The following is a 24,039-nucleotide window of genomic DNA, read 5'->3' on the forward strand; positions in this document are numbered from 1 at the left end:
GATGTTGAACAAAACTGGTCCTAGAACAGATCCTGGGGGCACTCCGTTAGAAACCGACCGCCAATCAGACATTGAGCCATTGATCACTACCCATTGGGCCCGACAGTCTAGCCAGCTTTCTATCCATCTTACAGTCCATTTATCCAATCCATACTCTCTTAACTTGCTGGCAGGAATATTGTGGGAGACTGTATCAAAAATTTTGCTTAAGTCAAGGTATGTCATATCCACCGACTTTCCCATATCCACAGAGCCAGTTACCTCATCATAGAAGCTAATCAGATCGGTCAGGTATGACACGCCCTTCATGAATCCATGTTGACTATTCCTGATCACTTTCCCCTCTTTCAAGTGCCTCAAAATGCCTTCCTTGAGGATCCACTCCATGATTTTTCCGGGGACTGAGGTAAGGCTGACTGGTCTGTAGTTCCCTGAATTGTCCTTCTTCCCTTTTTTAAAGATGGGCTCTACATTTGCCTTTTCCCAATCATCCGGGATCTCTCCTGATCTCCACGAGTTTTCAAAGATAATGGCCAAAGACTCTGCAATTATATTTGCCAGCTCCCTCAGATCCCTCAGATGCCTTAAATCCGGACCCATGGATTTGTGTATGTTTAGCTTTTCTAAATAGTTCCTAACCTGTTCTTTCCCCATCAAGAGCTGTCCACCTCCTTCCCATACTACACTGCCTAGTGCATTAGTCTGGGAGCTGACTTTGACCATGAAGACGGAGGCAAAGAAAGCATTGAGTACTTCAGCTTTTCCCACATTACTAGGTTACCTCCCTCATCCAGTAAGGGCTCCACACCCTCTCTGATCACCCTCTTATTGCTAACATGCCTGTAGAAACCTTTCCTGTTACCCTTCGCATACCTTGCTAGCTGCAATTCCAGTTGCGTTTTCACTGTCCTGATAACTCCGCTGAATTCTCGAGCAATATATTTATACTCCTCCCTAGTCATCTGGTCAAGTTTCCACTTCTTGTACGCTTCCTTTTTGTGTTTAAGCTCACCAAGGATTTCCCCGGTAAGCCAATCTGGTCGCCTACCATATTTGCTTTTCTTACTGTGCATCGGGATGGTTTCTTCCTGTGCCTTTAATAAGGCTTCTTTAAAATATTGCCAGCTCTCCTGGACTCCTTTCCCATTCATGTAAGCATCCCAGGGAATCCTGCCCATCAGTTTTCTGAGGGAGTCAAAGTCTGCTTTTCTGAAGTCCAGTGTGAGTATTTTGCTACTCTCCTTTCTTCCTTTGGTCAGGATCCTGAAATCTACCATCTGATGATCACTGCTTCCCAGATTGTCATCCGCCTCTACTTCCCCTCCCTGTTTGTGAGCAGCAAGTCAAGCTGCTCATGGCCCCTGGTCAGTTCCTTCAGCACTTGTACCAAGAAGTTATCCCCAACATTCTCCAAAAACTTCCTGGATTGTCTGTGTACTGCTGTATTGGTCTCCCAACAGATGTCAGGATGATTAAAGTCCCCTATGAAAACTAGGGCCTGTGATCTGGAAGCTTCTCTCTGTTGTCTGAAGAAAGCCTCATCTACCTCATCCACCTGATCCGGTGGTCTATAGCAGACCCCAACCACAACATCACCCCTGTTGCTGTCACCTCTAAACTTATCCCATAGACTCTCAACAGGCTTTTCTCCCTCTATGTACTGGAGGTCTGAGCAATCATACTTCTCTCTTACATACAATGCAACTCCTCCTCCTTTTCTCCCCCGCCTGTTCTTCCTGAACAGTTTATACCCTTCCATGACAGTGCCCCAGTCGTGCGAGTCATCCCACCAAGTCTCCATTATTCCAATCAAATCATAGTTCTTTCCTCAGGGCTTTGGTCATCATCCCCCAACTAACCTAGTTTAAAGTGCTCCTCACTAGGTTTGCAAGCCTTCCTGTGAAGTTGCTCTTTCCTCTCTTGGGGTATGTCTACACTACCACCCTAGTTCAAACTAGAGTGGTAATGTAGGCAACCGGAGTTGCAAATGAAGCCCGGGATCTGAATTTCCTGGGCTTCATTTGCATCTTGCTGGGTGCTGCCATTTTTAAATGTCCGCTAGTGCGGACTCCATGCCGCGCGGCTACACGCGGCACGGAGTCCGCACTAGCGGACATTTAAAAATGGCGGCGCTCAGCAAGATGCAAATGAAGCCCGGGAAATTCAGATCCTGGGCTTCATTTGCAACTCTGGTTGCCTACATTACCACCCTAGTTTGAACTAGGGTGGTAGTGTAGACATACCCTAGGTTAGGTAGATCCCATCTCTTCCTAACAATCCTTGTGCCTGGAACAGAGTCCCATGGTTGAAGAAACCAAAGCCCTCTCTCCAACACCACCTGCTCAACCAAGCATTTACTTCCTCAGTTCGACGATCCCTACTTGGACCTTTTCCTTCAACAGGGCAGATGGACGAGAACACCACTTGCAGTTCAAATTCCTTGATCCTTCTTCCCAGTGCTACATAATCTGCAGTGACCCATTCAAGGTCATTCCTGGCCGTATCTTCAGTTCCCCAACAATAGAGAGGCTACAGCCAAGATAACACCCAGCTTCCCAGACCAGCACCTCCCTCTGGAGAATAAGCCCCAAAAGATACCATGTTGTTGTACAGTATAAGCTCCCCTTCCTTCAATGTGGAGAGGAAACGCCACAACCTTTCCCTTTGTGCAGCTCCATCCTCACCCAGCCTTTCTGCCCAAAGTGGTCTTCCATTTTCATGTGAATGAGGGCATGTTTCTGCCTGTGTTCTTCCTTAAACGGCATGTGATGCTCGAGAGTGAGTCCTGCACTCCATGGATGTCATGAGGGCTTTAGCCCTCTACACTGAATACATCAAACCATTTTGTAAATCACAACTTTTTATTGCTATTGTGCAATGGATATGTGGGCTGCCAATCTTGTCCCACCATTTCTCTTCCTGGAGCACGTCCTGCATCAGGACATGCTATGACCTGGCCAAACTCCCAGCTGTAGTCCTGATGGCTCATTTCACAAGGGCACAATCTTCCTTGGGTGCATTCCTCATGAGGAGAGGCTGAAGGATTTGGGTTTGTTTAGTCTGCAGAAGAGAAGAGTGAGGGGGGATTTGATAGTAGCCTTCAACTTCCTGAAGAGAGGTTCCAAAGAGGATGGAGAGAGGCTGTTCTCAGTCGAGAGTAATGGTCTCAAGTTACAGTGGGGAAGGTCTAGGTTGGATATTAGGAAAAACTATTTCACTAGGCAGGTGGTGAAGCACTGGAATGGATTATCTGGGGGGGAGTGGAATCTCCATCTCTAAAGGTTTTTAAGTCTCACTTTGACAAAGCCCTGGCTGAGTTGATTTAGTTGGGATTGGTCCTGCTTTTGGTAGAGGGCTGGACTTGATGACCTTCTGAGGTCTCTTCCAGCCCTATGATTCTATGATCCATCACAGCTGAGCACAACCTCTCTCCATCCTCCCTTTAGGAAGTTGAAGGCTGCTATCAAATCCCCCCTCACTCTTCTCTTCTGCAGACTAAATATGTCCAAATCCCTCAGCCTCTGCTCGTAGGTCATGTGCTCCAGCCCCCTAATCATTTTGGTTGTCCTCTGCTGGACCCTCTCCAATGTGTCCACATCTTTTCGGTGGAATTGGATGCAGTATTCCAGATCTGGCATCACTAGTGCCGAATAAAGGGGAATACCTAGTCACTATTCACAACTTCAGATACAAAAATAATACATGCATCCAAACAAGATAATCATATTCGGAAAATCATAACTTTTCCAATGACACCTTACATGACCCCTCTAATACAAACTGCACTATTACTATGTCATAATAATATCACTATAAATAATAGGGGGTGTAGTGTCACACCGAGGGCCTGACAGAGAGGCAGATCATTGTAGTAACAGCATGTATGTGGACTGAGAGACTGCCTCTTGCCTTACATGCAAGATGGGGAGTGGGGGGAGTGTCTCTCTGGAAGAGGGCAGGGCTGTTGATGAGGGAGCGATGTCTAAGGGGATAATCCAGCCTTCAATAAGCCATCTTACTCTCCACACATACCCCAGGTGAGGGGCATGGTGAGCTGGAGAAGGCTTTTATTGCCCACAAGGCAATGAGGAAAAGATCACGTAACTTGGCCCCCATGATCCTTATCCCACCCTCCCATCAGCACACTGTAAGCCTTGTCCAATTCCCACCACTGTCAGCATCCCATAAGCCCTACCTCAAACTCCCCGGCCCCTCCATCCTCTGGTACAGAGTTGCCTTCATAAGTTATCTGAGCCTGAATTAATTGACTGTCTCTGTCTCTGTGTTGTTGTCCCCCACACCTATGTTCTGGCTCCCCCATGGCTGCAGACTATGCTGTGGGCTTTGGTGGGAAGTTTGGAGTGCAGAAGGACCGTCAAGACAAATGTGCCCTTGGCTGGGAGCATCAGGAAGAGTTGAACCGTCATGAGTCCCAGACAGGTGTGTGCAGTTGCCAGCTTGGGGGAGGCATGTTTGTTTGGGCCAACCTATGGTGCTTTTGGCTCAGCTAAATTTCAGGGCTGATGGGGCTGCACTGTGATCCAGATGTGGGAATGCTGAGAACTGAAACACAAAGCTGGGAATTGGAGGGATTCAGGTGCCTGGAGCAGTGGGGGTCACGGAATAAGCCACACAAGATGTGGGCCACCTGGAGCAATGTGTGTTGGAGGGTAGAGCACAGGAAGTGCTCAAGAGTGTTGGTGGGGTGCCCAGCTCAGTAGGGACTGAGCTATGGTGAGGGTGTCCCAATCACTGGGGGATGGGCTCGAGGGAGGGCACCTGGATTAATGCCACATTGCACAGATGGTGAATTCATTCTGTGGGACTCTATAATCTTCATCCAAGAATATTAAAGGAACTGGCACAAGAACTTGCAAGTCCATTAGCAAAAATTTTTAATAAATCTCTAAACTCAGGGGTTGTACCATTTGACTGGACAATTGCTAATATCATTCTGATTTTTAAGAAAGGGAAAAAAAGCGACCCGGGTAACTATAGGCCTGTTAGTTTGACATCTGTAGTATGTAAGATCCTGGAAAAAATTTTGAAGGAGAAAGTAGTTAGAGACATTGAGGCTAATGGCAATTGGGACAACATGGTTTTACAAAAGGTAGATCGTGCCAAACCAACCTGATCTCCTTTTTTGAGAAAGTAACAGATTTTTTAGATAAAGGAAATGCAGTGGATCTAATCTACCTCAACTTTAGTAAGGCATTTGATACAGTACCACATGGGGAATTATTGGTTAAATTGGAAAAGATAGGGATTAATATGAAAGTTGAGAGGTAGATAAGCAACTGGTTAAAGGGGAGACTACAGCGGGTCATATTGAAAGGTGAACTGTCAGGTTGGAGGAAGGTTACTAGTGGAGTTCCTCAGGGATTGGGGCCAATTTTATTTAATCTTTTTATTGCTGATCTTGGCACCAAAAGTGGAAGTGTTCTAATAAAATTTGCGGATGACACAAAGTTGGGAGCTATTGCCAATTCAGAAAAGGATCGGGATATCATACAGGAAGATCTGGATGATCTTGTAAATTGGAGTGATAGCAATAGGATGAAATTTAATAGTGAGAAGTGTAAGGTTATGCATTTAGGGATTAATAACAAGAATTTTAGTTATAAGCTGGGGACACATCAGTTGGAAGTAACGGAGGAAGAGAAGGACCTTGGAGTCCTGGTTGATTATAGAATGACTATGAGCCGCCATTGTGACATGGCCGTGAAAAAGGCTAATACGATCTTGGGATGTATTAGGCGAGGTATTTCCAGTAGGGATAAGGAGGTGTTAGTGCCATTATACAAGGCATTGGTGAGACCCCATTTGGAATACTGTGTGCAGTTCTGGTCTCCCATGTTTAAGAAGGATGAATTCAAACTGGAACAGGTACAAAGAAGGGCCACTAGGATGATCCGAGGAATGGAAAACCTGTCTTATGAAAGGAGACTCAAGGAGCTTGGCTTGTTTACTTTAACCAAAAGAGGGCTGAGGGGGGACATGATTGCACTTTTTAAATATATTAGAGGGATAAATACCAGGGAGGGAGAGGAATTATTTAAGCTTAATACCAATGTGGACACAAGAACAAATGGATATAAGCTGGCTAGTAGGAAGTTTAGACTTGAGATTAGACAAAGGTTTCTAACCATTAGAGGAGTGAGGTTCTGGAACGGCCTTCCAAGGGAAGTAGTGGGGGCAAAAGATCTATCTGGTTTCAAGATTAAACTAGATGGGTTTATGAAGGGGATGGTTTGATGAGATAACATGGTCTTGGTAGCTAATTGACCATTCATTATCAGTGGGAAATAGATCAATGGAGGGATGATAGGAGTTACTATAGAGAACTTTCTGGGTGTCTGGCTGAGTAGTCTTGCCCACATGCTCAGTATTTAGCTGATCGCCATATTTGGGGTCGGGAAGGAATTTTCCTCCAGGGTAGATTGGCAGAGGCCCTGGAGGTTTTTCGCCTTCCTCTGTAGCATGGGGCACAGATCACAGCTGGAGGATTCTCTGCATCTTGGGGTCTTCAAAGTATTTGAAGGCTTCAATATCTGAGATATAGGTGAGAGGATTATTCTAGGAGGGGTGGGTGAGATTTTGTGGCCTGCACTGTGCAGGGGGTCAGACTAGATGATCATAATGGTCCCTTCTGACCTTAAAGTCTATGGGTACGTCTAGACTACATGGCTCCGTTGATGGCGCCATGTAGATTTGTTTTCTTGGCAAAGGCAAATAAAGCCGCGATTTAAATGATCGCGGCTTCATTTACATTTACATGGCTGCCACGCTGAGCCGACAAACAGCTGATCAGCTGTTTGTCGGCTCGTGCGCTAGTCTGGACGCTCCCCTGTCGACATCAAAGCCCTTTGTCGGCAGCCCCAGTAAACTTCATGCCACGAGGAATAACGGGGCTGCCGACAAAGGGCTTTGATGTTGACAGGGGAGCGTCCAGACTAGCGCATGAGCTGACAAACAGCTGATCAGCTGTTTGTCGGCTCAGCGCGGCAGCCATGTAGATGTAAATGAAGCCGCGATCATTTAAATTGCGGCTTCATTTGCCTTTGCCTATGTGTCTAATCTACATGCCTCTGCCGACAGAGGCATGTAGTCTAGACACAGCCTATGAGTCTATGAGTCTATGAGACTCTGGGTCTTGGACATCTCCCAGTGACCATCTGCCATTTTCCTCAGGCTGGCTGCCACTGCACTGATGTGCCACTGGCTTGTCAGTCCATCTATGGCAGGAATTGTTGGCATTGGTTGTCAGCAAGTAACCTTCATGCTGCACATGTAGCATGGGGCCTCCCTAGCAAAAAAGATGCCATTGGAGCTCCTGGAGTCATAGCAGTGATTGTTCCCAAACAAACGCAGCCCCTACACAAACACCCTTTAATGGAGCACTTGTCATTTGAAATGTGTGCTATGCTGAATGAGCTCAAAGGGCCTGATTGGAGGACTGTGTTGCAATCAGGTTTCCAGAGTGGGTGCTTGTCCATGAAACTGAAACTGGCTTTGCCAGGCTGTTCTGCAGCATTGGCCCAGTGTCAGACACATCCCTGCAGCTTGCAGGGAGCAGGACACTATGCGGGGCCCAATCATGCAGTGATTCCAGGGACTGATTGTGGAGGCTTTTTCTAGCATTTTCCCAGTTTCAATGCAAAACATCCTGCAGGCCTCTGGCTAAGACAAAATGACCAGGATTTGAGCCCCCTACCTCAAGGCACTGGGGAGTCAGGAGAGTGTTCCCCCCGTCTCCGAGTATTGTCCATTTAGTGCCTGATATGGGTTCGTTGTTTAATGGGGATTTCACACCTTCTACAGGAGCAGCACTGGTACCTGACTAAAAGGGCCAGGGCTTTGAGTGGGCCGGTTCTGAAGGACAAATGGATTTGTTTGGCTGCTCTGACAGATCTTGATTTTTCATGGGTTGCTGGATGGGGCAAAAATCCTGCCCCCATTACACAGGGCATCTCCCAGTGTCATCTATGGGAGGTACCCCTTGTAGCTGAAGGCAAACTGAACCCTTTTTGTGTTGCAGACTATGCCAAGGGCTTTGGTGGTCGGTATGGTGTTCAGGAGGACAGAGTGGATGAGGTAAGTCTGTTGTGCTTAGCACAGTTCACAGTTATGTTCCCAGACCCCAAATCTTGCCCCCTGCAAAGGGGAGTGACACCTGCATGCATCTTCTCAGCAGCCTTTATCCATGCAGTTAATTAGTTGTGATGATGGAGGGATATGGCCTTGTGTGTGAAGGATGGAGAGGTGGGGGGGGAAGAGGTGAGAGAGAATGTGAGGACTACATGATAGCTCCATTTGAAGTCCTGAACTGCAATGTGCAAGTTTAAGTTGCTCCAGGTTAGTGATTTCTGAGGGTACGTCTAGACTACAAGTTTTTGTCGACAGCAGCTTTGTCGACAGAGACTGTCGACAAAACTTCTGTCAACAAAGAGTGTCTAGACTACATCCAGTTCTGTCGACAAAGCTTGCTGTTTTGTCGACATGAGAGTGTAGACACAAAGGACAGTGTAGATGCAATAACTCCTTCTGTCGACAGAACTCTGTCGACAAAAGGTGTTATTCCTCGTAGACTGAGGTTTACTGCCGTCGACAAAACTGCTGAGTTCTGTCGACGTTATGTCGCCAGAACTTGGCGGTAGTGTGATGGGGGACTTCAACTATCCAGACATATGTTGGGAAACTAACACAGCGAGGCACAGGCTATCCAATAAGTTTCTGGACTGCATTGGAGACAACTTTCTGTTTCAGAAGGTTGAAAAAGCTACCAGAGGAGAAGCTGTTCTGGATTTGGTTTTAACAAATAGGGAGGAACTAGTTGAGAACTTGAAAGTGGAAGACAGTATAGGGGACAGTGATCACGAAATAATAGAGTTCGTGATGTTAAGGAAAGGCAGAAGGGAGACCAGCACAATTGAGGTAATGGATTTCAGGAAGGCAGATTTTGATAAGCTCAGAGAACTTGTAGGTAAGGTCCCATGGGAAGCAAGACTGAAGGGAAAAACAACTGAGGAGAGTTGGAAGTATTTCAAAGGGACGTTGTTAAGGGCCCAAAAGCAAACAATTCCGCTGTGTAGGAAAGATAGAAAATACGGCAAAAGACCAGCTTGGCTTAACAAGGAGATCTTGCATGATCTCAAAATAAAAAAGGAGTCCTATAAAAAATGGAAACTAGGACAACTAACAAAGGATGAATATAGGCAAGCAACATGGGAATGCAGGGGCAGGATTAGAAAGGCAAAGGCACAAAATGAGATCAAACTAGCTACAGGCATAAAGGGAAACAAGAAGACCTTTTATAAATACATTAGAAGCAAGAGGAAGACCAAGGACAGGGTAGGCCAACTGCTCAGTGAGGAGGGAGAAGCAGTAACAGGAAACTTGGAAATGGCGGAGATGCTCAATGACTTCTTTGTTTCGGTCTTCACCGAGAAGTCTGGAAGAGTGCCTAACGTAGTGAATACAAGCAGAGAGAGGGTAAGTTTAGAAGATAGGATACACAAAGAACAAGTTAAAAATCACTTAGGAAAGTTAGATGTCAGCAAGTCACCAGGTCCTGATGAAATGCATCCCAGGATACTCAAGGAGCTGATAGAGGAGGTATCTGAGCCTTTAGCTATGATATTTGAAAAATCATGGCAGACAGGGGAGATTCCAGAAGACTGGAAAAGGGCAAATATTGTGCCCATCTATAAAAAGGGGAATAAGAACAACCCAGGAAACTACAGACCGGTCAGTTTAACGTCTGTCCCAGGGAAGATAATGGAGCAGGTAATTAAGGAAATCATATGCAAACACTTGGAAGGTAATAAAGTGATAGGGAATAGCCAGCATGGGTTTGTGAAGAACAAGTCATGCCAAACTAATCTGATAGCTTTCTTTGATAAGATAACGAGCCTTGTGGATAAGGGAGAAGCAGTGGATGTCATATACCTAGACTTTAGTAAGGCATTTGATACGGTCTCGCATGATATTCTTATTGATAAACTAGGCAAATATAACTTAGATAGGGCCACGATAAGGTGGGTGCATAATTGGCTGGATAACCGTAGTCAGAGAGTTGTTGTTAACGGTTCTAAATCCTGCTGGAAAGGGATAACAAGTGGAGTTCCTCAAGGGTCTGTTTTGGGACCCGTACTGTTCAATATCTTCATCAATGATGTAGATATTGAGATAGAGAGTACGCTTATTAAGTTTGCAGATGATACCAAACTGGGTGGGGTTGCGACTTCTTTGGAGGATAGGGACATAATTCAAAATGACCTTAGCAAGTTAGAGAAATGGTCAGAGGTAAACAGGATGAGGTTTAATAAAGAGAAATGCAAAGTGCTCCACTTAGGAAGGAACAATCAGTTCCATACATACAAGATGGGAAGCGACTGTCTAGGAAGGAGCATGGCGGAAAGGGATCTAGGGGTCATAGTGGACCACAAGTTGAATATGAGTCAACAGTGTGACGCTGTTGCAAAAAAAGCAAATATGATTCTAGGTTGTATCAACAGGTGTGTTGTAAGCAAAACTCGTGAAGTCATTCTGCCGCTCTACTCTGCACTAGTTAGGCCTCAGCTGGAGTACTGTGTCCAGTTCTGGGCGCCACATTTCAAGAAAGATGTGGAGAAATTGGAAAGGGTACGGAGAAGAGCGACAAGAATGATTAAAGGTCTAGAGAACATGACCTATGAAGCCAGGCTTCGTGAACTGGGCTTGTTTAGTTTGGAAAAAAGAAGATTAAGGGGGGACATGATAGCGGTTTTCACATATCTAAAAGGGTGTCACAAGGAGGAAGGAGAAAATTTGTTCCTCTTGGTTTCTGAGGACAGGACAAGGAGTAATGGGCTTAAAGTGCAGCAGGGGAGGTTTAGATTGGACATTAGGAAAAAATTCCTAACTGTGAGGGTGGTCAAATATTAGAATAAATTGCCAAGGGAGGTGGTGGAATCTCCCTCTCTGGAGATATTTAAGAACAGGTTAGATAGGCATCTGTCAGGGATGGTGTAGATGGAGCTTGGTCCTGCCTTGAGGGCGGGGGGCTGGACTCGATGACCTCTTGAGGTCCCTTCCAGTCCTATGATTCTATGATTCTATGATAGTTTTGTCAGCAAAACCCTGTAGTCTAGACACACCCTTAGGGAGGAGCAGAAGCCTTTCCTGTGAGGAAAATATTTTTTTCAACAGCTCTTTAGCAAACGAGGCTCCAGTGAATCTGGCAGGGAGACACCATTCCTCTCATGAGTTCCTCATTCTGAAGGACCTGCCTCGCTGCTGTATCTAAAATGCTTTGCACACAGATTTGGCATAGTTTCCCTTCTGTCTTTCACACACTTTTTATGTTAATATTTGCATCAGAAATAAAGACTCACAAGCCTGGTATTACAAAGCATCGATTCTATTAATAGAAAGGGGTTCCTGCAGCATTTTCCATCTTCTTCATCAGTGTTTGTGTGGCTAGTCATCTTGGCGGGGTGACTCTTAGCTAAGGCTGTAGCCGAGGCATCAGTCTAGAGATGGTCCAGATGCCACTGAAAAACATATCATGGGCCATGAAATCTGGTCTCCCCCTGGGAAATCTGGTCTTTTGTGTGCTTTTATCCTATACTATATAGATTTCATGGGGGACACCTGTGTTTCTGAAATTTGGGGTCCTGATTCAAAAGGGAGTTGTAGGGTTACAAGGTTACTTTAGTGGGAGTCACAGTATTGCCACTCTTAGGCTGTGTCTAGACTCCATGGCTCCATCGATGGAGCCATGTAGATTAGACAGATAGGCAAAGGCAAATGAAGCCGCGATTTAAATGATCACGGCTTCATTTAAATGTACATGGCTGCCGCGCTGAGCCGACAAACAGCTGATCAGCTGTTTGTCCGCTCAGCGCGCTAGTCTGGATGCTCCCCTGCCGACATCAAAGCCCTTTGTCGGCAGCCCCGTTATTCCTCGTGGGATGAGGTTTACCGGGGCTGCCGACAAAGGGCTTTGATGTCGGCAGGGGAGCGTCCAGACTAGCGCGCTGAGCGGAAAAACAGCTGATCAGCTGTTTGTCGGCTCAGCGCGGCAGCCATGTAAATGTAAATGAAGCCGCGATCATTTAAATCACGGCTTCATTTGCCTTTGCCAAAAAAACAAATCTACATGGCTCCGTCGACGGAGCCATGTAGTTTAGACGTACCCTTACTTCTGCACTGCCTTTAGAGCTAGGTGGCAGGTGTTGGCCATATGCCCAGCTCTGAAGGTGTGTCCAGTCAGTAGCAGCACAGAAATAAAGTTTTCAGCTACCAATTTAGGAGAAAGATTTGATGGCTAATAGTTAGCAACTACCTTGAATCGTACTTAACCATCCAATCTTTCTTCCAAATTGGTAGCTGAAAACTTTATTTTTAATCTTTTGATACGCTTTTAGAAAGATTGTCTTTTAAAAATTTTTTTTATATTTTTGTTTTTTTGGTCTTAGGCGGGGGGGGAGGGTGTCTGACGAGGGGGACAGCTATGAGCTGGAGTTGGTGAGGGCAGCCTGCCATGTCGGTGATCTGCTGGGGAGAGGGGCAGGATGAGGCCTGGCCTGGGGGGCTATCTTGGGGGCCAGTAGCCAGTTGCCAGCCTGCTGGGGGAGGTGGGAGCCGGAGCTGGCGGAAGCCAGGTCTACACTCAACGAGAAAGTCAACTTAAGATACACAACTCCAGCTATGAGAATGGAGTAGCTGGAGTCGATGTACTTGAAGTCGAATTTCTGCAGGATTCCCATTGCAAGAGGTCAATGGGAGAAACTCTCAGGTCAACTTCCCTCACTTCTCATGACCCTGTGGAGTACCAGGATCAATGGGGGCAAAATCAGCAGTTGATTTAGCAGGTCCTTACTACACCCACTAAATTGAACCCTGGAAGATTGATCTCTGGAGCATCAATCCCAGGGTAAGTGTAGACCTGGCCAAAAAGATGGAGAGGCAGAGGCCTACATGAGGGCTGCTGGAATTTAGTCTGGCAAGGACAGGCTGCCAGGGCCCAGAGAACTGGAAGAGGCCCCAAGGGAGGATGTAACTCATGCCTTGGGGAAGGCTGAACCAGGAAAGCAGTAAGGGGGCTGGGAGTGCCAGAAGTGCAGCAGGGGGCTTGTGTGTAACCACTTGTGTTTCAACTGTCACATACCTAGTATCCATGTATCATCCATCCTCATAACATGATCAAAATCAAATCTTGAACAGCCTCGCCTCCAGTAGATTTCTCCTTCTAAAGTTTTTTTTTTTTTAAATCCCAATATATTCCAATAACTTATTGGATAATCTGTGCCATGCTGTGTTGTTTTCCCAACAGATGTTTGGGTAGTTAAGTCCCCCATCATCATCAAGTCCTGTGCTTTGGGTGATTTTTGTAAGTTGTTGAATAAAAGGCTCATCCACCTCTTCTTCCTGGTTAAGTGGTCTATAGAAGAGCCCTACTATGACATCGCTCTTGTCTTTTACTCCTTTTATCCTAACCCAGAGTCTGTCTCTTACATCCCTCTTGACGTCTGTCCTAGTGTATAGATTTTTAATATATAAGGCAACACATTCTGCTTTTCCCCCCTGCCTGTCCTTCCTGAGCAATCAGCCCCCTACTATACCACTATTCCAGTTGTGTTTATTGTCCCACCAAGTCTCTATGGTGCCAGCTCTGTCATAGTTGTGTTTAGCATTTTGAGTTCTTCTGTTTTATTCCCCATCCTTGCATTAGAATACAGACATCTATGCTACTGATTTCATTTACCAACCCCTAGCCCGTTAGTTCTGTCTTCTCTCTCCCTTAACCTTGCTATAACAACATATGCTCCCCACCAATTCTGGTCTCCCAGATCTCAGTGTTTTTCACTTACCTATAGGCTTTGGTCATGTTCTCCCTTCAAACCTAGTTACCTCCTCACTAAATTAATCAGTCTGCATCAAATATGCCCTTCCCCTTAGGAATATTGTGGCAAGGCTGTGAAGAGCAAAGAATTGATAATGGAAATTAATGTTAATGGTCAGTGAATGGGCCAAGACTCTCCACCTGGTGATATTCTTTCCTCTAGAATGGGGAAACCGAGGCACTGAGAGAAGTGACTCACTCAGCATCATCCAACAGGCCAATTGCAGAACTGGGAATAGAATAACCCAGATGAGTGTCTGGTTCCACCACTGCCTTGGGAACTCTGGCTCTTCTGCATGTCTTCCCTTCATGCTGGATCCACCGGTTTTTTCCCTTTACAGAGCGCTGTTGGCTTTAGTGAGATGGAGGCTCCAACTTCCTCATATGAAAAGACCAAACCTGTGGAGGCAGGTAAGACATCTGGAAACAACCAGAGTGCCTATCCCTGGCCCTGCAGCTGGGAAGGGCCTGTGTTCTCCGGCTGTTTCCTCCGATCTCTGCAGCCAGAGACTCTGCACTGGGCATATTGGGGCAATCTAGGTTGAATATTGGGAAAAACCAGGACGGTGGGGAAGCACTGGAATAGGTTCCCTAGAGAGGTGGTGGACTCTCCATGCCTAGCGGTTTTTAAGTCCCAGCTTGACATATCCCTGGCTGGGATGATTGAGTTGGGTTGGTCCTGCTTTGGGCAGGGGCTGGACTTGGTGACTCCTGAGGTCTCTGTTGTCCCAGGATTCTAGGATTCTAAGTGGTGTGAGTTTGGATGGATGAGAAGACAGGCTCAGTGGGCTTGGCTGGCAGCATGGAGGCAGCCCATTAAGAGGGAGGGGACCCCAGTGCCTGTTGCTGAGAAGCCATTTCCCTGTGCAGCGTCAAGTGGAGCCCGAAGCCTAAAGTCACGATTCGAGGGCCTGGCCAAGTCAGCTGATGAAGAGGCTAGGAAGCGGGTGGAAGAGGAACGAATGAGGCGTCAGGCCCGGGAGCAGCGGGAGCGCCAGGCCGCCCGGGAGCAGCGGGAGCACCAGGCCGCCCGGGAACAGCGGGAGTGCCAGGCTGCCCGGGAGCAGCAGGTGATGGGCCCAGTGCCAGCCCTGGCTGTGTGGCAGTGCTGTTCTGTCCCGCTGAGGGGGACGGGCTGTACGCTGTTAAGGAGCACACACAGGCTGTGGACATGGGAGCCTAGAATCATTGTCCCCTTTCTCAGGGCAGGCAGGGATTTGCCCTCGGCCCCTCGCCATATTAGTGTTGGTGCCAGACATCCTGATTTCCTGGACAGCACCTGGTCTGCCTGCCTCAGGGCAGACACACTCCAGGGTGACCACCTTTCATTGGGCAGGACTGCCCCGAAAGGTACCGTTCAAGGCCAGTGTCTGGACTGAATGACTCCGAGACAGCAAGGGTCCTGGATTCCCTGCAGTGCAGCTCCACCCCTGCCCAAGGCGTGAGGATGGTGCCAGTCTCTTCCCAGGGGGGTGGGGGCCGAGGTGGTCCACTGCTCCCCCCTTGTCACATGACTATGCCCCCTGCTCCTCCTTTTCCCCCTACTAAGAGCTGCCCACGGAGCCCAGGCTGCTGTGGGGTTCCCCCAACCCTCTCCCTGCCCCCTGCTAATATCTTTGCATGGTGTATTAGCAGGGATGTTCTATGGAAGACATGGCAGGTAATTGTCTTGCTCTGTTCTGCATGGCAAGGTCCAGTTCTGGGTGCCACACTTTAGGAAAGATGTTAGCAGGTAGCAGGCTTAAAACAAACAAAATGAAGTATTACTTCACACAGCTCACAGTCAGCCTGTGGAACTCCTTGCCAGGGGATGTTGTGAAGTTCAGGACTAGAACAGGGATCAAAAAAAGAGCTAGATAGATTCATGGAGGGTAGGTCCATCAATGGCTATTAGCCAGGATGGGCAGGAATGCTGTCCCTAGCCCGTTTGCCAGAACCTGGGAATGAATGACAGGGGATGGATCACTTGATAGTTCCCTGTTCTGGACATTCCCTCTGGGCATCTTGCATTAGCCAGATACTGGACTAGACGGACCTTTGATCTGACCCAATATGGCCATTCTGATGGTCTTATGACAAATTAGAAAGAATCCAGGGGAGAGCAACACAACTGATAAGATTTCATCACTTTGACGTATAGGGAAAGATGTTAAAAAGTGGGCATGTTTAGTCTTGAGAAATGAAGAATGAGGAAGGGATCTGAGAAGTGTCCAAAGGACTAGTCCCAAGAGAACTGTCCTCAGTTGTTCTCCGTGTCCACTGAAGGTAGGACAATAAACCGTCTCAGTCTGAAGCAAGGGAGATTGAGGCTAGATATTAGCGAAAGCTTTTCTTACACTAAGGGTAGTTAAGTTCTGGAACAGACGTCCAGAGGAGGTTGTGGAATTCCAGTCATTAACAAGTTGGACAAACATCTGTCAGGTATAGCATAGGGCAGGGATGGGCAATAATTTTTATGGGGTGGGGGGAATGATGATGGGCCAGACTTTCCTATTATATTAATGGAGGGAGAGGATGTGGGTTCTGGAACAGAGTATGGATGCAGGAGGCAGACCTGAGCAGGGGACTGGGGTGCAGGAAAGGAAGTGAGGTCTGGGAGGGAGTTTGGCTACAGGAGAGCATTGTGACCTGGGGCAAGGGTTGGCATGTGGCAAGGGGTGTCTGGTGCAGGTTCTGTCCATGAGACACTTACAAGCACAGGTGATGCCCAACCAGCGGCACAGCGGGGCACTCAGGCAGGCAGGCTGCCTGCATGCCATGGTGGCCCCACACCACTGCAGGAGTCTGGCTGCTGCTGCAAACTGAGTGCCCCTTGTGAGGAGAGCAGCAGTGGGTCTCCATGCTGCCCTGGCCCCCAGTGCCATCCTCACAATGGCCGATGCTTCTGGAAGTGGTGTGGCTGGGGCTGCGGCAGGCATGGGACTTTTAGCAGCCTAAAGGGTCATGGTGGGCTAGAGGCAAAGGTTTCACGGACTGGATCTGGACTCCGGTCTGTATTGTGCCCTCAGCACAGAACCCTTGAGGTCCCTTCCAGTCCTACCTTTCTATAAGACTCCACTGTGTGACCAGATGCCTCATTTCCCACTTGCATGTGTGCACCGGGGACTGGTTTCAGCCTTTCCCCTTCTGGCACATGGATGGGGTGGGGCGGCTTCCTGAATGGCACACACCTGCTGAGGCTGATTCCTGCAGGTTTCACACGAGTGGTGGGCTGGTCTCCTGATCAAGGCTCCAGTGGAAAGAATGAGGCTTGTGTGTAAACTGCCCCATGAGGCGTAGGAGAGGGAGTCACTTTGGATCCTGTTCAAAAAGACTGAATGGCACTGATGCTTTCTCTCCCGGAAGGAACCCCAGAAGAGTGAGGAAACGAGCCATAAGGAGCCAGTTCCCACACCAGCTGTGGTACCCAGGAAGATTTCCAAAGCACCAGCGGTGCTGCCTAACCGACAGGGACAGCAGGTACAGGGGCGGGACTGCTGCTGTTGGGGAAGAACAGCATGTAGATCAGAATTGGTAGGGGGAAGGGCTGTTCCTATGAAGGGAGGGCAGTGTGGGGAGGGCCATAGTAGGGCACTTGACACTCCCCTCTGTTCAAACCAATCTGGAACTGGACTCAGTGGAGGGGCGAGCAGCAGCTGAGCAGGAAAATGAAAGGAGCAGTTCAGTTCTAAGCAACTCAGTACCAGCTGTGCCCAGCACCCTGTATCAGAGCAGGGGGCTGCTGTGGCACCTACAGAACATGCTGTCTGCACCTCGCCTTAGCGCTCTGCTACAGCACGGGCCAGAGCGGCCCTTCCAGCACTGTATAGGGAGCACACACAGAGTTAAGCCTCCCGACAGTGTGCAAAATCCTGGCAAGTGAGTGGTAATAGCTTCCAGCAGTTTCACTGAGAAAGGGCCAAGCCTCTGTTTATGCCTCCAGAACACATTGCAAGTTGAATGTGGAGTGCTATAAACAACCTTGAACCACACGCTGTGAGGCAATCCATGCCCTGGTGCTCCTCCTGCAGACGTCCCGCTTCGTTGCTGAGCCAGACACACACAGGCTGGCTGTGTCTACACTGGGCCACTTATTCCAGAAAATCAGCCGCTTTTCCGGAATAAGCTGCAAGCTGTCTACACTGGCCCTTGAATTTCCGGAAAAGCAACGACGTTGAACTGTACAAAATCAGCCGCTATTCCGGAAAAACTATTCTGCTCCCGCTCGGGCATAAGTCCTTATTCTGGAACACTGTTCCGGAAAAGGGCCAGTGTAGACAGCCCACTAGTCTTTTCTGGAAAAAAGCCCCGATCGCGGAAATGACGATCGGGGCTCTTTTCCGGAAAAGCGCGTCTACATTGGCCACGGACGCTTTTCCGGAAAAAGAGCTTTTCCGGAAAAGCAGCCTGCCAGTGTAGACGCTCTTTTTCCGGAAATACTTATAACGAAAACTATTCTGTTTTAAGCATTTCCGGAAATTCATGCCAGTGTAGACATAGCCGCTATGTCTAGACTACGGGGCTTTATCGGAACAAGGGACGCAAATGGTGCGCCACAATTTGTATACCGTTTTCCGATCGTTTTTTTGGAAGAGGATTTTCCAAACTCTGGCCTATCTCCACTAGTCCAAATTTTGGAAAAAAACCATCTTTTGGAAAAGCCCTTCTTCCTCGTGGGAGGAGGGCTTCCAAACGAGCGCATCTGCTCTTCCACACAAAAAAGCAGAAGAGCAGACGCGTTCCCTGGACGTGGCGGAGTTTTTCCGGGATGCCTCCTGTATCCTGGAAAACCCCATAGTCTAGACATAGCCACAGAGAGAGACACATGCACTCTTGCTGATTGGGTTTGGTCACTGCACTTATTGAATAGAGTCAGGCCCTATTCCCATTTAAATGTGCTGTGGTATCACTTGCCTAGCAGCTGGACAAAACACACAATGCCAACAGCACTTGTCTCAAATTGCCTGGTTGTAGCCAAGGTGTGTGTGTTGTTGCTTAGCAGCATGTGGTTTAAAATGGTTGAGCCATTTTTAAGCCACAGGGTTTCATCTGGTTTGCAGTGTCCAGCAGCTCCCTTCCCTTAGGACTGAGCTGGCTGGGTTCTGGGGAGAAGGTGCCCTGATAAAGCTCATGTCCTGTGGCTTTGCACAGTCTTGGGGAGCTGCCTAGAATGGGATTGGGATGTTTCCTTGAAAGCCCTTCCGGCGATGGGCACCCTGTGTGCGTAGGCACGCAGAACGCTGTCCTGGGAGCCGAGCCCCTGGTGCTGGGTGAGCACAGAGACGTGCAGGCCACGGATCTGCCTCCCAGTTCACTCTTGCTGTGAGTTACTTTCTCCTTCTTTCCTCCCTGCACAGAAAGAGCAGGAGCCGCAGGATGAGGACCAGGCCCCTGCGCTGCCGCCCCGGCCCTCTGACCTGGGTGAAGATGCCAGCGAGCTGCGTGAGGAGTCGCCTGGGGCGCAGGCCATCTATGCTGACAGTGTAGAGCTGCAGGGGGACTATGAGGAGCTGCCAGAGCCCGCTAGCTATGAGGATGGTGCTGACGTGGGCGGAGACTATGAGGAGCTGCCAGAGCCCTCGAGCAAGTACGACGAGGGTGAGGACGCAGGGGAGGACTATGAGGAGATCCCCCCGGAAAGCACGCCCATCAGCAGCAGGAGCATTCCCTGCCCTGGTAAGTGATGGGGAAGGCGTGCCTGGGGCATGTCTCTATCTGTCTGCACTTCGGAGCCAGGCCAGGCAGGCCCTGGGGTGCACTCTGCAGTGATTGTCTCCCACCCCCAGACACTATGGGGAGCCCTGCTGGGGGCAGCCTGCTTTGCTCCTCCAGTTGGGAGAAATGGGGAGGGTGAGAGTGAGGGCCAAGCAAAGCACTGCCCTGCTTTAAGTCCTGAGACTAGTTCAGATGGTCCTGGGCCAGCCATAGACTTGCCTGCTTGAGAGGGGCTGGGTGGGCTCCTCGGGGAAGGGCTGCTGCAGTGCGGTGCTGGGAGGGGTGCGAAGTGGCAGGTGCTCCTCTGTGGCTTGCAGGGCTTGCTGTCCAGTCTGTGGCTAAGGCTTTCAAGCCTGCTAGGAGCGTGCAGCCAACCCTCCTCTGAGCACTAGTATCCCAGGGGCTCAGAAGGGATGATGGTGCACCGGGGTTGTTCTGTTTAGGTGTCAATGGTAAAGGATCAGTTGGATACAGTGATGGGGGGGGGGCTCACTTCAACAGCCCAAAATAACTAGCCCCTCCCTGCCCACCTTGTCGGGACCCCGCACCTGCAGCAGGAGACAGTGCCCACCTGTACAGAAGGAAACAACCCAGACTGAGAAGAGCACTGTGTCCTGCCAGCTAATGGAGCAGGTGCTGGGCACCGGAGAGGCACACAGACCCTCGCTAACATGGCTGGATCTCACAGCTGAATGCTGACTGCTTGCCTGGGATTGGGAGCCCATGGAAGTGAGTCTGGCCATGGTGCCCAGGCCAAACTGGGCTGTGTCCTAGCTTCTCCGGACCGAGTACTTGGCTCTCTCCAGTCCGTCCATCTTGTGCTCTGGCGAAGGACAGAGAGGAGCAGCAAGCGCTCTGGTCTGGCCCTTTTCTTCAGAGGCCTTGGCCACTCTGAGAAGGGATGAGAGCTCTCCCCTCGATGAGGCCTGAGGCTCATAAGGAGCAGGGAGATCACCCTTGCAAACCTGGCAGGGTCTGTGAACAGTTGAGTGCTGCCGCCTCCTGACTTGCCTGCTGGTTTTCTCCTGTAGGAGAGTCTGGTAATGTGTACGAGGCGGATGAAGCTGGGCTCTCTGCTGTGGCGCTCTATGATTACCAAGGAGGTGAGTGGGTTTGCTTGGCCTGGGGAGTAGCAGAAGGAGGTTATCTGCCTGCAGGGCAGGGGGTGGGCAGCTCAGGCTGGCTGGCAGGGAGGGGAAGAGAAAGCTCTGGGAGTTGTGTCTGAATAACGATGCCATATTAATCTCATGCTCCAAGGCCTAAGCCAGTCTGTGGCCAGGCAGTACCTCACACGACAATCAAAGTCCCACAGCACCGAGTCTCAGTGCACAGGTCAGTTGACTTGGGTTTGCAGGGCTCAGGCTGTGGCTTAAACATTGCTGTGTAGTTCTAGCTGGATCGGAGACCCACATGGAAACTGCAACTGTTAGCCCTGCGGCTTGAGCTAGCTGATCTGGGTCAGCCATCACTGTGCCATGGGTCTATGATTGCAGTGTAGACGTACCCCTACAGCCTAGAATGAGACCTAATGCGGGGGCAGCATATCCCTGTTCTTGCGGACACCAGCCCTGGCAGAGCCTGATACCAAACTAGATATCGGCTACGTCTACACTGGCATGATTTTCCGGAAATGCTTTTAATGGAAAAGTTTTCCGTTAAAAGCATTTTTGGAAAAGTGCGTCTAGATTGGCAGGACGCTTTTCTGCAAAAGCACTTTTTGCGGAAAAGCGTCCGTGGCCAATCTAGACGCGCTTTTCCACAAAAAAGCCCCAATCGCCATTTTCGCAATCGGGGCTTTTTTGCAGAAAACAGTACTATGCTGTCTACACTGGCCCTTTTGCGCAGAAGTCTTTCGGAAATGACTTTTGCCCGAACGGGAGCAGCACAGTATTTCCGCAAAAGCACTGACAATCTTACATGAGATCGTCAGTGTTTTTGCGGAAATTCAAGCGGCCAGTGTAGACAGCTGGCAAGTTTTTCTGCAAAAGCAGATGATTTTGCGGAAAAACTTGCCAGTCTAGACACAGCCGAAGGTCCTGGGTCTGATCCAGTCTGGCAGTTCCTCTGTTCCTGCACTGGAAGGGGTGAGGCAAATCACTGGGGTGGGATGAAAGTGGAGAGGAGGGGAGGGCTGCCAATATGAGACCTGGGGGAGGGGATGTGGTGATAGTCTCTGCTGAACTCCATGTGTGGTAATTTTTGCCCCCTACCCTCCTCAGGATGTCTCTGCCCTCAGGAGCAAATTACATTGTGCCTCCTTTTCCTCTTTCATTTTGCAGAGGGTGACGATGAAATTTCCTTTGACCCCAATGACACCATCACCAACATCGAGATGGTGGACGAAGGCTGGTGGCGGGGGCACTGCCATGGCAGAGCTGGCCTCTTTCCAGCTAATTATGTGAAGTTACTTCAGTGAGACCTGCCCTTGCCCGAACCCCTCTGCGCTGCTGCCTCTTACTGCTTCAGTGCTTCGTGTGTAGCTAGGGCTGGGCAGCCGCGAGCAGCTCAGCTCAAATGCCTGCATAAGAAAAAAACTAACCAGAAATGACATATAGGATCCCAGGGGTCAGGTTGGTGCATGTGGGAGCGGGGGTGGGTAAAGAAAGGGGCATGGGCCTTTCCCCTCTTGGGGTCCCGTTTCCTTTCCAGCCTGGCTGCCTCAGGGGAGTGGAGAATGGGAGCCAGAGCATTTCCCTTGCAGTTCTCATCCACCCTTAGCAATCACCAAAGTCTTCAGCATGTGCTGGCCTCTCTTCCCTGGGAGAGGAGGGGCTTAGCCCAGCTCCTGGTGCACTTGTATTTCTGTAACAGAAACCTCCCCATGAATGGCAGTCGTCCTAGAGGCCAAGAGCAAAATGTCCTTGTGATGCTCAGGCCAGGGTGAAGCACAGTGGCAGGCAGGATGGGTGGGTTTCAGTTTTTGCTGCCTAGGGATAAACAGGGTGAGAAACTGGGAACTTTTCACCTGCACCAAGCTCACCCAGTTCTTCTGTGTTGAAAGTGTGACCCTGGTTGCAACATGCTGTTCCATTAAAAGGGAGATGCCTGTGCAGAGGCGGACAATAAAGACTCATGCTAAGGCCTTCTTGCCTTTTGCGCCTCAGTCCAATGAAACCACTGTTTGTACTGTCTCTAGTGCTGGGGCCAAGCCTTTGAGAAGGCTATTGGAGGGCTTAGAGAAGCATGATGCAAGGTCTTGGAAATGCTTTTAGTGAGCCACTAAATTACCTAATTAATGTGCCAAAAAAAGTTGAGAAGTAAGCTAGAAAATCTGAGAAATGAGAGAAGTTGAACAGAGCAGACACAGGCAGTTTCAAGTGAGTGTGATTAACCATTGGGACATGAGCCCAGAGATGTAGTAAATTTTCCATTAGTTGGAGTCATTAAATCAAGAATATAACATAAGAAGGGCCACACTGGGTCAGACCAAAGATCCAGATACTCCATTAGCCTGTCTTCTGAGAGTAGCCAATGCCAGGTGCCCCAGAGGGAGTGAACAGAACAGGAAATCATTAAGTGATCCCTCCCCTGATGCCCATTCTCAGCTTCTGACAAACAGAGGCTAGGGACACCATTCCTGCCCATCCTGGCTAATAGACATTGATAGACCTAGCCTCCATGAATCTATCTAGTTTTGTTTTTAATCCTGTTAAAGTTCTGGCTTTCACCACATTCTCTGGCAAGGAGTACCAGCAGATTTAAAACAAATAAAAGGAAGTTCTTCTTCACACTGCACATAGTCAATCTGTGGAACTCCTTGCCTGAGGAGGTTGTAAAGACTAGGACTATAACAGGGTTTAAAAGAGAACTAGATAAATTCTTGGAGGTTAAGTCCATAAATGGCTATTAGCCAGTCTGGGTGAGGAATGGTGTCCCTGGCCTCTGTGTGTCAGAGGGTGGAGATGGATGGCAGGAGAGAGAGATTGCTCGATCATTACCTGTTCAATTCACTCCCTCTGGGACACCTGGCATTGCCCTCTGTCAGCAGACAGGATACTGGGCTGGATGGACCTTTGGTCTGACCCAGTCTGGCCATTGTTATGTTCTTATGACTGTGCACTGTGTGAAGAAAAACTTCCTTTTGTTTATTTTAAACCTGCTGCCTGTTAATTTCATTTGGTGACCCCCCGTTCTTGTGTTGTGTGAGAAAGTAAATAAATGTTCCTTAGTCACTTTTTCCACACCAGCCATGATTTTATAGACCTCTATCATATCCTGAAGTGGAGGCTGCCTGTTCACTGATGTGTGGGTGGGCACAGTGCATGGCAAATGACCAGATGGAAAGTGTGAAAAATCAGGCTGGGTGGGGGTGACAATAGGGACCTATACATGATAAAGCCCCTAATATCAGGATGGTGTTGATACTATGGGATGCCTGGTCACCCTGAAGCCATGGCTTTACCTACTCTCACGGCTCCCTGACCCTTGTGTGTATGCAATGGGAGGGGCAGGTGCTT

General features: G+C 48.9%; 1 protein-coding gene across 2 annotated transcripts in view; it reads left to right on the forward strand.

Moving 5' to 3' along the window:
- The window catches only part of HCLS1 (hematopoietic cell-specific Lyn substrate 1), an 89,689-nt gene extending 65,931 nt beyond the window's left edge, over nt 1-23,758 (forward strand). For both annotated transcript variants that reach the window (XM_006120741.5, XM_075918371.2), the window contains 8 exons: nt 4,330-4,440; nt 8,039-8,094; nt 14,230-14,299; nt 14,759-14,958; nt 17,234-17,347; nt 19,225-19,543; nt 20,614-20,685; nt 21,862-23,758. In XM_006120741.5, the coding sequence (XP_006120803.3) occupies nt 4,330-4,440; nt 8,039-8,094; nt 14,230-14,299; nt 14,759-14,958; nt 17,234-17,347; nt 19,225-19,543; nt 20,614-20,685; nt 21,862-21,998 (1,079 nt within the window). In that variant the 3' untranslated portion in view covers nt 21,999-23,758. The remainder of the gene's footprint in view (nt 1-4,329; nt 4,441-8,038; nt 8,095-14,229; nt 14,300-14,758; nt 14,959-17,233; nt 17,348-19,224; nt 19,544-20,613; nt 20,686-21,861) is intronic.
- Nucleotides 23,759-24,039: the final 281 nt, after the last annotated feature.

This window comes from Pelodiscus sinensis, chromosome 1, assembly GCF_052426305.1.
Source record: "Pelodiscus sinensis isolate ZL-2025 chromosome 1, ASM5242630v1, whole genome shotgun sequence".
In the NCBI taxonomy this organism is placed as follows: domain Eukaryota; kingdom Metazoa; phylum Chordata; order Testudines; family Trionychidae; genus Pelodiscus; species Pelodiscus sinensis.